The following is a 10,076-nucleotide window of genomic DNA, read 5'->3' as shown; positions in this document are numbered from 1 at the left end:
GGTCAAAAGGCCAGATAGGGGCAGCATGTCAAATTTACCCTCTCAATCTCCTGAAACCATGGAGAGAGGAGGTTCCCATGGCTCTGGCGACAGTAGTTCTGAAGAGGGCGAAGCTGGGTCCAAAAAGTGCAGCCCAATTCACCCCAGTCCCCTGTGGAGACCACCTCTCACCATCCCAGAGAGCACAGGTCATTAGGTTGCAGGAGGAATTCTCTGATGTTTTCTCACCCCTCCCTAGCTGCACAGAACACCATATTGAGACTTCCCCGGGCATGGTGGTGTGCAGCCACCAGCATTGGCTCCCTGAACACAAGAAAAATGTGGTTCAGGATGAACTCTAGGCTATGCTGAGGATGGGTAATTGAGGAGTCACATGGCAACTGGAGCAGCCCAGTGGTCTTGGTTCCCAAGACCGGCGGGTCGGTCCAGTTCTGTGTAGACGATACGCATAGTCAATGCAGTGTCTAAATTTGATGCATATCCGATGCCTGTCATTGATGAACTACTCGATTGGTTAGGTGCAGCTCACTTTTACTCGACACTGTATTTAACAAAGGGCTCTTGGCAGAGCCCCTTGACTCCATTATCCTAGGAAAAAAAACTGGCCTTTCCACTTTCCACTGTTTACACCAATTTGTCACCCTTCCTTTCGGATTGTTTGGGGCCCCTGTGACATTTCAACATCTCATGGACCAAATCCCCCATCCCCACAATGCGTCTGTGGCAGCCTACTTATATGACAATCATTTATCGTAACGATTGGGAGCAGCATCTACAACATCTCAGGGCGGTCCTGAGGTAGCTGAGGCATGCGGGGCTCATGGCAAACCCAAAGAAGTGTGCAATTGGGTGGGTGGAAGTACAGTATCTGGGCTTCCACTTGGGTCATGGGCAGGTGCATCCCCAAATTGATAAGACTGTAGTGATTGTGTCCTGCCCAAGACCTAAGACCAAAAAGGGGGTGAGGCAGTTCCTGGGGCTGGCTGGCTATTATAGGCAGTTTGTGCCTAATTTTTCAGACATCACCACCCTGCTGACTGACCTCACTAAAAAAAGGGAGTGCCAGATCTGGTCCAGAGGATAGAGTCATGCCAACAGGCCTTTAACCAGGTAAAAGCTGTACCGGGGGGGGCCACTTTCATACTACTCTGATGTGTCTCTCCTTTTTGTGTTGTAGATCGATGCATTGGACAGAGGGCTGTGGACTTTTCTGTCCCAAACGGTGGAGGTGGAAGAGCATCCCATGCTGTAACATCAGCCACAAGCTCTCCATGCAGGAGATGGAGAACAGCACCATCGAAACGGAGTGCTTGGCCATCAAATGGATGGTCCTCACCCTCTGTTATTACCTGCTGGGATGCCCTGTCACCCTCTGCTCAGATCACACCCCACTCCAGTGGCTCCACCACATGAACGCCTGGATCACCCATTGGTATCTTGTTCTGCAGCCTTTTAAGTTTGAAGTGGTCCACAGGCCGGAGGCACAGATGGTGGTAGCGGACCACCTCTCCTGGCAGGGTGGGGAGTCAGCTGCAGGCCAGATGGCTCCCTGGCCTGAGACAGGCGGTGGGGGTGTGTGGCAGTGGGTGCATGGTCAAGCGCTGGTTTGTGAATGGAGACTGAGGCTGGGGAAGGTGAGTGGCAAAGTGGAAGCACCTGCTGTGAATTAATGTGCTGTCTGTGTGTGTTTGTATGCAGTGAGAGCAATAAGAGGGGAGAGCAGCAGAAAGTGAGTGTCCCTTCCCCTGGCTGAAATCACACCTATGCGTTGGGACATTGGAAATCTGTGAAGTCTGCTGAAAAGCGTGTTTTGTTTGATTCCTGGTTTGGAAATCAAAACCAAAAGTGAGCTTGAACCCACCTGCCTGTGTTTCAGTGTCCACTGTATCAGGGAGACATTACAGGGTGCATCTCCAAAGATATACAGCAGCTCAGTCTTGCTGGGATTTAGTTTCAGGTGCTGAGCTGCCATCCATGATGAAATATGCATGACATATGCTAAAGTGTGCAGAAACATGAATGTCTCAGAGAGGAAAAGAGAGGATGAGTTTGGTGTTATCAGCATAGCAGTGTTATGAAAACCTATGTGATTATATGGTCTCCCTCAGGTATGAAGCAAATCTCTGCCATGCTGGGCCACTAATTCTCAGTCTTGTGAGGATGGACAGGAGAGGCTTTTGTTTGACAGTGTTACAATAGTTAAAAAAAAAAGTCATAAAATTACTGATTTTTATTGTTGAATTGAATACAGACTATTGAAGGAAATTTTGGTCTTCACTAACTAACTGTATACATACAAACTTCTGAAACAAATATTTTCCTTAAAATATAAATACATGAAAAGAAATTAAATACATGAAAGGAAATCTTTCATCTACAGTATCCCCTTTTTTTGGTCAGAGTCGCAGCAGATCCAGAACCTATCCTAGGAACTCAGGTGCAAACCAGGAACACATGGATAGAATGCCAATTCACAGAAAAGGCATAACATGTACACATGTTTACAGTAGCCAATCCACCTACCAGCATGGCTTAGTATCTGAGAGGAGTCCAGAAAGAATCTATTAGAAAACCAACAAGAGGAGAACATTGAACCAAGGGCCCTGGAGCTGTGAGGCTGCTACCCACTGCACCACCATACCACACACGAAAATACATCATTAACTTGAATGAATAAAGCTTTGCAGCACAAGTTATTTTGAGCCTAAGAGGTACTATATATCATCAGCAAACTGGTCTGCACATTTTTGCATAGGTGTAATCCCCCAACCCTGGTTAATGCATCAGCACAGAAGACTGATATTAATTGATGATAAAATGTAAACATCCAAATACAGAAACATTCACACTCTTGCTACACTATTTTGATTAACAAATTACAGTTGTGGAGTTAAAACACTTAATATTACTATTAGTTATAAAGCTAACCTATAAATGCTTTCCCAAGAAGACCCACAAAGTTTTGCATTGCTCCAAAATTAACATCTTTTTTTTGTAATATGTTTTCAAAATATTGTCATATAAAGTTTATTTATTTTTTATTTCAGACCCTTCCAAAAACAACATCTAATATCCTCATCTGCTGACCTTTCATGGCTTATACTTTCTCTTCAAATCATTCTTATGGCGAGAGAGAGAGTGAGAGAGAGAGAGCACGAGAGAGAGAGAGAGAGAGAGAGAGAGAGAGAGAGAGAGAGTGTGTGTGTGTGTGTGTGTGTGTGTGTGTGTGTGTGTGTCACTGTGTTGTGGTGAAATGGAAGGTTACTGTGGATAATAAAAAAAAAAAAAAAACACTATTGGTCAGTTGTTGAAAAGGGTTCAGAACAAAGCCCTCCCTGTTGTATATAATGCAACCAAAAGTGGACCCAGTGCTAGACAACTCCAGTCCACAACACATCCTCCTGAACCACATACTGGAAAGACTGAAGATATCTTAACATGTAGTGATCATAACCATTCTTGAATACGGCTTCCTATAATAACTTTTGACTAGCACTATTGAATCACTAATTTCAAGTGATCTGGTTATTTTCATATTTGAACTCTTCAGTCTGGGAAAACTATGGGAAAAATGGTTATGGAGATTGTTGCTTTTCTACTTAGCATAACAGGCTGGGTTCTGATTTCCTCCACACTGCCCACTGACTACTGGAAAGTGTCTTCCATAGATGGAACCGTCATCACTACAGCAACCTTTTGGTCCAATCTCTGGAAGACATGTGTAACAGACTCGACTGGAATCTCCAACTGCAAGGACTTCCCTTCCATGCTGGCTTTAGATGGTTTGTTATTTGCTCTTTTAATGACCTTTCTTTTCACTGCTAGAGAAAATGATTTGTACAGAGTTTATCCCCTTCAGACATAATGTGTACAATTGTACATGTGAAGTTCCCTAGCATGAAGCATAGCATTTTTCCTTATGCCCAAAGGGGATAAAGTAATGTGTATACATTAAAATTACTTTGGATTTATGTGTACTTACAGTATATAGACTTGTAGTGAGATGTTAACCTCTTGAGAGACTCTGTTTAATTTTATGTTTTCCTCTCAGGAAGAGATGATGACAAAATTTGTTAATAAAAAAAGAGAAGCAATGTATCAGATTGCTTTAATGTGGTGTTGGCTTGAGTAATGTCCTCTTCCAGCAAAATAACCAGGGCCAAATAGCTTAATGCATCATTTAGAAAGGCTCATCACTGTGCCAAGGCTAAATTGTACCAAATGCACTTAAAGAAACCCGATTAGAACATGAAGGACTTTCCAGTCTGTGGTGTTGACATACCAAAGTACAATTTCTGGAAATTGTACAAGATCACTTGCACTAAAAATTACCTTCAATAAATTGGCAACATGGGTAAATAAACACTATAAACTCTTAATCTCAGTGTACATGTTGATATGCACTGAAACACTATGGCCAAAAGTTTGTGGACACCTGACCAGTCTCATATGTGCTTTTTGAACATCCCATTCCAGATATAATTCCTACTTTGCTGTTATAATACTCTTATAAATACTCTTCTGGGAAAGCTTTGCACTAATTCTGGATCATGGATGTGGGGATTTGCTCATTCAGCCACAAGAGCATTAGCAAGGTTGGGCACTGATGTTGGGTGAGATGGCCTGGGGCACAATGCCATTCCAGTTCATTCCAAAGGTGTTCAGTGGGGTTAAGGTCAGGCCTCTGTGCAAGCCACTTGAATTCTTCCACATCAACCCTGGCAAACCATGTGGACTTCAATTGCATAGTGGCATTTTCATGCTTGAACAGGTTTGGTCTAGGCCCCTTAATTCCAGTGAAGGGAAAGGGTAATGCTATAGCCTAAAAAGACATTCTAGAAATTTGTCCTTTTTTGTTACCAGTTTGGAGAAGGCCCACCTATGGGTGTCAGATGGTCGGAGTGTCCACATACTTTTGGCCAGGTAGTGAAGCAATTTCTAAATGCCTCGTTGTTGTTTTTTCTCACTCTTTACATTACCAGAGTCAATTTCTAACACTTTATCTTCAGGTTGTTAAAAAAGCTGTGGGACTGACTGGCATCTCTGACCTACTTTATATTATTGATCAACCATTACTTTGATTTTAAGATGTACATTGAAAACCTCAGTGAATTCAAGCATCTGTTGTCCTGGTTGTGCAGCTTATATACAGGTGTGCCGTGGGCTAATGATCTCTGCAGTGTGCCTGGGTTTCTTTGGAGCCATTCTGGCCTTAGTCGGAATGAAATGCACAAGGATAGGTGGCCCTGAGACTACAAAGGCCAGGATTACCTGCCTCTCTGGACTACATTTTATCCTCAGTGGTAATTGTCTAGACCTCTACTACCTTTATACTACTGTTATACTCACTACAATTGATACACCCAGGGTTAGGAACCTATTCTTTACCAACATAAGACAATAGATAATATACATTTACATTGTCATGAGCAGAAACAAAAGATTAATCTGCAAAATTAAGTTGTGTAATTTACATCATAACTTTGAATAAAAAAGCTCAAGGACAAAAATCAAAAGATTAGTGTGACCTAAAAAAAATGCCGAGATAAAAAGATAAAAATTATTATTTTCTAAATTAATTGGAATAAGAAATTTGCATTTGTTGAAATTCAAGATTCGTTAAATATGAACATATGAATGAATATATTGAATTATATAAAATCAAATGTAAAATGGGCCTTATTGAAACTGTATAGTTAATTTCATAGTACAATTATTACATAAAACCGTAAATTATTACTGTACTCTTGGGGGAACATATCCCTTCAAGGATTCATTAAGAATTGGATACCCTTCAACTCAGAAATTTGGGGAGGGGGGGGGCACAGTGAAATGTGCTCTAAAAGAGGGTACACATTCAACCTCTTTTAGTAGGGGAGCTGGCAAATGAATGTTAGAGTGTGAAACCCCTTACTGCATCTATGGTTACATGATGATATGATGTAATATACTTGCCTCTGGGTTTCCAAACTTTGAGTAGGAAGTTGAGAGGTTTTGTTTTTGTTTTTTTCCCCCCCCAGTCAGAATTTGGAAATTCTGAGTTTCAAGATTTTTGGTTATTCTATGATTGGGGTGACATTTAGCTTGTGTAACTTTTAAAATTAAACATTTTTTTAAACATTTAAACTAAAAAAAAAACCCTGCATTTAACCCATTTCAAGGACAATATCTAATTTTCTTTGCTGACAATTGCATTTTGCTCTTAATTGATTAATAGAAGGGGTTTTTTTAAAGCACAGAATTAACAAATTAACATAGAAATATCAAACAAACGAGTTAGCTAGCATCCATGCTAATGGCATGAGGGCTTTAAAGGAGATACGCAGAACCTTTATTTTTAAATAAATTTCTGAGTGGATAGTATCTCCATCCTTGACTCTTGTATGCTGCATAAATGGGAATTTAAAAAAAATTTTTTTGAGAGTTAAAATCGACCGCAAAGTTGGCATTTGAGCTGCCCCGCTGAGCCAGCCAGCCTTGAGTGTATGACGTCACAGCAGTAACCGGTTTGAAGGCCTCAGCCTTTGACAGCTATAGACCAAAGTCATATAAATAAAAATTTATGGTGAAAGTAAAACATACCATTACCAACTTGCTCAACTCAGACTGATTTGACTTCATTGATTGTGGGTTGACTCTCATTAAAACAGGATAGGTGTTATAACTTGTGCAACATACATGTGCATGCATGCATTTTCACTGATAAAATGTAAAAGGCTAATTAAATAATCAGATGAACTGAGACAATCACATTCTGAAGCAAATTAAATAATCTTATACCGGTAACTTAAACACACAATACAAGTTACATGTATTAATCTAAATGCAGGTAAACAACGTGTTGTTGTTTTTGTTGTTTTGTATCCAAATGAGAGTCGCTTCTTACCCGTCTGTGTTCTTGCTTCTTGAAGGCCGATCTTGTGGCCGATTGTTTTGAAACAATCTGACTTTCAGTTGTTCGTTCAGTTCTCCGTTCATTCGCTTCTTCCACGTAAGGGTGAGATATTGCTGCTGAGGCAAGCATATCTAGCAGAGAAATCAGATGGCTGGCCCACTCATTCTCCATTTTCTCCATTACTGAGTACTCCGCCCTTACTGCTCGGCTCAGGCAATTACTAAAACCCAGGAAGGGACGTCACCGGTTTTAGCAACAACCGCGGGGAGGTCACTGCCCGAGTGATGCCACATCCCGTTCCGTCCCGGGTTTTAGCAACAACCTTCAGCTCACACTCGGGAGAACTGGTGAAACTGAACTTACTTTCCTTTTTAAAAAAATAAAAACCCTTTCCTTTTCTTGTAGTTTTCTTTTCCTTTAATTGTTGGTATTGCACCCTCTTTCAATACGGGCTTATAGCCAACGCTCCTCAACAGATCAGAGGTCTTGTATGAGTCTTCAGTAAATATGCAGAGCAGAGACAAGACCACTTTGTTGGCACCCAATGTGCCCACGAACTTCTCCCAAAACGTGTCCAAATCTTTGCAGTTTGGACATTCTTGGACCATGAATGCAACGTAAATCCACATTCTGTCATGTTGCTGCACCCGCCAGCAACACATCTACGTGACATGGCAATAAATTAGCTCAAAATGGAGGATCGGAGTTGCAGTCATCTCTGTGTTTTAGTATAGTGGAAATGGCGATGAGACCGATAGACTTCCTGCTGTGACGTTATGGATGTCAAGGTCATTCACTCAGACTGCTACCTATATGAATCACTTTATTCATAAGAATTACTATATTAGATTTATTGTTAACACTTAAAACTATTCCTTTGCTATTCTTGAGGTCTCAAGGCATTTATAAACAAAATGTGAGGCCATGGTTCTGCATATATGCTTTAAGCATTTTCTAATTTACTTTTTTAAATTAATAATTTATTTTCTTTCTATAATTTGAGTACGATGGTTGTAATTTCAAAGTGATGTCAGCAGTCAATATAACTCTTTTGCACAATTATCCATTCAACCTTTAAAGAGTCCCCCCCCCCCCCCCCCCCCCCCCCAAGAGTGTGTGCGTCATGACACATTATTTGCTTATACATATCTCCAGCTGCCACCCAGTGGTCATTATTAGTTAGTTCAAAATAACACACAATGGTCTATGCTGTTATTTGAAAATAATCCATGCTGGGGAGGTATGCCATTACCACCCTAAAGTGGATAATTTTTGTATAACAGCATGGCCTGAAATATGTTATTCTGCTTATAGCACAGAGATTTGACAACTATTAAAACTGTTAGTTTATTCATGAATGGCATATTTCACTTTTAACTGTTTATACTTACATTTAATATTGTGGAATGTCTATAAAACAAGTTAGTTGCTCTTCTTGCTTATGTTATAGTAGCTATAAACAATAGTTTCCTCACCAGCCTCTCTTTTTTTACTCTCTTTTGATATGGAGTATATGGAGCATCTGCCATACAAACCCTGTGCATGGGCTGTTACTATAGAAAGGATAAAGTATCTGAACTAGTGCATTAATATCCATCCATTCTTTATCTATCCTGCTTCACCATTAGTGTCATAGGGAAGCTAGAGCCAATACCAGCTGACCTCAGGTTACAGGCAGGGTACACCCTGAGCAGGTCACCAATCTATTACAGGGCTACACAGAGACAAACAACGATTTACACTCATGTTGTATATTAATATATATTAATTAATATAATATCTATACTGTTTACAGTTGGAACTACTGTCAGAGCCATGCGGTAATGGAAAATTAATGCATAATCTCCTGACTCGAGAATTCATCTACCTTGTTGTATAACTACCAAGAGCAATATGTAATCCATAGGTGTGTTAATGTGTGATTAAATGTAAATTTGAAAATGTTAATTTATTTGGTTCTTCCTGGTAAAACAGTTACAACCAAAGTATTCAGTATTGTAACTGAATACTCTACTGAAGTATTTCTCTCAGATTTATACTGAGTAGCATTAATGATGCATGATTTAACCCAAGTAATGAATTGTAACTTGCTATATAGGAAGGCAAAATATAATGTGTTTTGGCCTATCTCTCACTTTTTTTTTTTCTTCACAGGTATCTGTTCATTGACAACATGTTCACTATATGCTCACAGAATAACTTCTGAGTTTTTTGACCCATTATTTGTGGCACAAAAGTAAGTAACTGTAGCAAGGATATTTAACTTTGTTTGTTTAAAACAATTCTTCAATCAGATTATAGTAGCCTAATTCTTATTATCTGTCCAGGTTTGAGCTGGGGGCTGCATTGTTTATTGGATGGGCAGGATCTGTCCTTTGCTTTCTGGGGGGCAGTATTTTCTGCTTCTCAATGACCGAGGGCTTCAGCATGAGGTATATAATGATTTATATCAGATATTAAAATATTTAATTAAATATAAAGTATTAACATTAATGAGTTTCTTTCAATTTATTATATTATAAGTCTGTTATAGATGGTAATTGATTATTCTCTCCAAATTTAAAGAGAATACACCTACACTGGAGTCAGCTCTTTCATGACAACTCGAAGCAAAAAGGCCAACAGTCCTGTAAGTTCTGAAAAAGATACAGCAGATCAAGGCTACACTGTGAGATCATTTGGGAGGAATGCTTATGTGTAATGCACCTCCACAGGAAAATTCTGTAAAAAACTGACACCGATACAGCCAATAAGAGCAAATATCTATATTACAAGTTGTAAGACAGACAGGTTTTATGCACAACCATACACTGTGTTTAAAAAAATGTTTTAACTTTAACCCTCTGGGGTCTGAGGGTATTTTCTGGCACTCTTATGATTTTGGCATGCTCTGATTTTATCAATTTCAACAAATCTAAGCAGTATTTTTAAAGTCATATGACTTTTTTTGTATTTAGCACAAATTCAGCTACAATAATATCTATGTAGTATGTATGTCATGATTGTACTTTTAAAAAAATCACAGACAAATGAAGATGTTCTAAAAAGCAGTTTTATAACTGCGTTGGATTTTTTTTTTTTTTTTGGGGGGGGGGGGGGGGGGGGCATGACCTTACCCATTCTGTCAAACCGTTTTGGTCACTTGAGGTGAATCTGTTTAGTCTGAGGAATGTATCAAGCA

General features: G+C 39.7%; 1 protein-coding gene across 1 annotated transcript; it reads left to right on the top strand.

Annotated features, from left to right (window-relative positions):
* Positions 1-3,562: 3,562 nt before the first annotated feature.
* Positions 3,563-9,596, top strand: cldn10a (claudin 10a). The gene is made up of 5 exons (XM_060918186.1): positions 3,563-3,782; positions 5,142-5,303; positions 9,050-9,131; positions 9,223-9,327; positions 9,461-9,596. The coding sequence occupies exons 1-5, from the start codon at positions 3,563-3,565 to the stop codon at positions 9,594-9,596; spliced, it is 705 nt and encodes a 234-aa protein (XP_060774169.1).
* Positions 9,597-10,076: the final 480 nt, after the last annotated feature.

Source organism: Neoarius graeffei, chromosome 4 (assembly GCF_027579695.1).
Source record: "Neoarius graeffei isolate fNeoGra1 chromosome 4, fNeoGra1.pri, whole genome shotgun sequence".
Lineage (NCBI taxonomy): Eukaryota > Metazoa > Chordata > Actinopteri > Siluriformes > Ariidae > Neoarius > Neoarius graeffei.
This window is presented reverse-complemented; position numbering and strand designations above follow the sequence as displayed.

Bases quoted from the DNA above. Each gene is read 5' to 3' on its own strand.
- cldn10a (XM_060918186.1), top strand. From the start codon at position 3,563: ATGGGAAAAATGGTTATGGAGATTGTTGCTTTTCTACTTAGCATAACA. The intron at 9,132-9,222 runs GTAAGTAACTGT...TTATCTGTCCAG, and splicing joins CCATTATTTGTGGCACAAAA to GTTTGAGCTGGGGGCTGCAT. The intron at 9,328-9,460 runs GTATATAATGAT...CCAAATTTAAAG, and splicing joins ACCGAGGGCTTCAGCATGAG to AGAATACACCTACACTGGAG.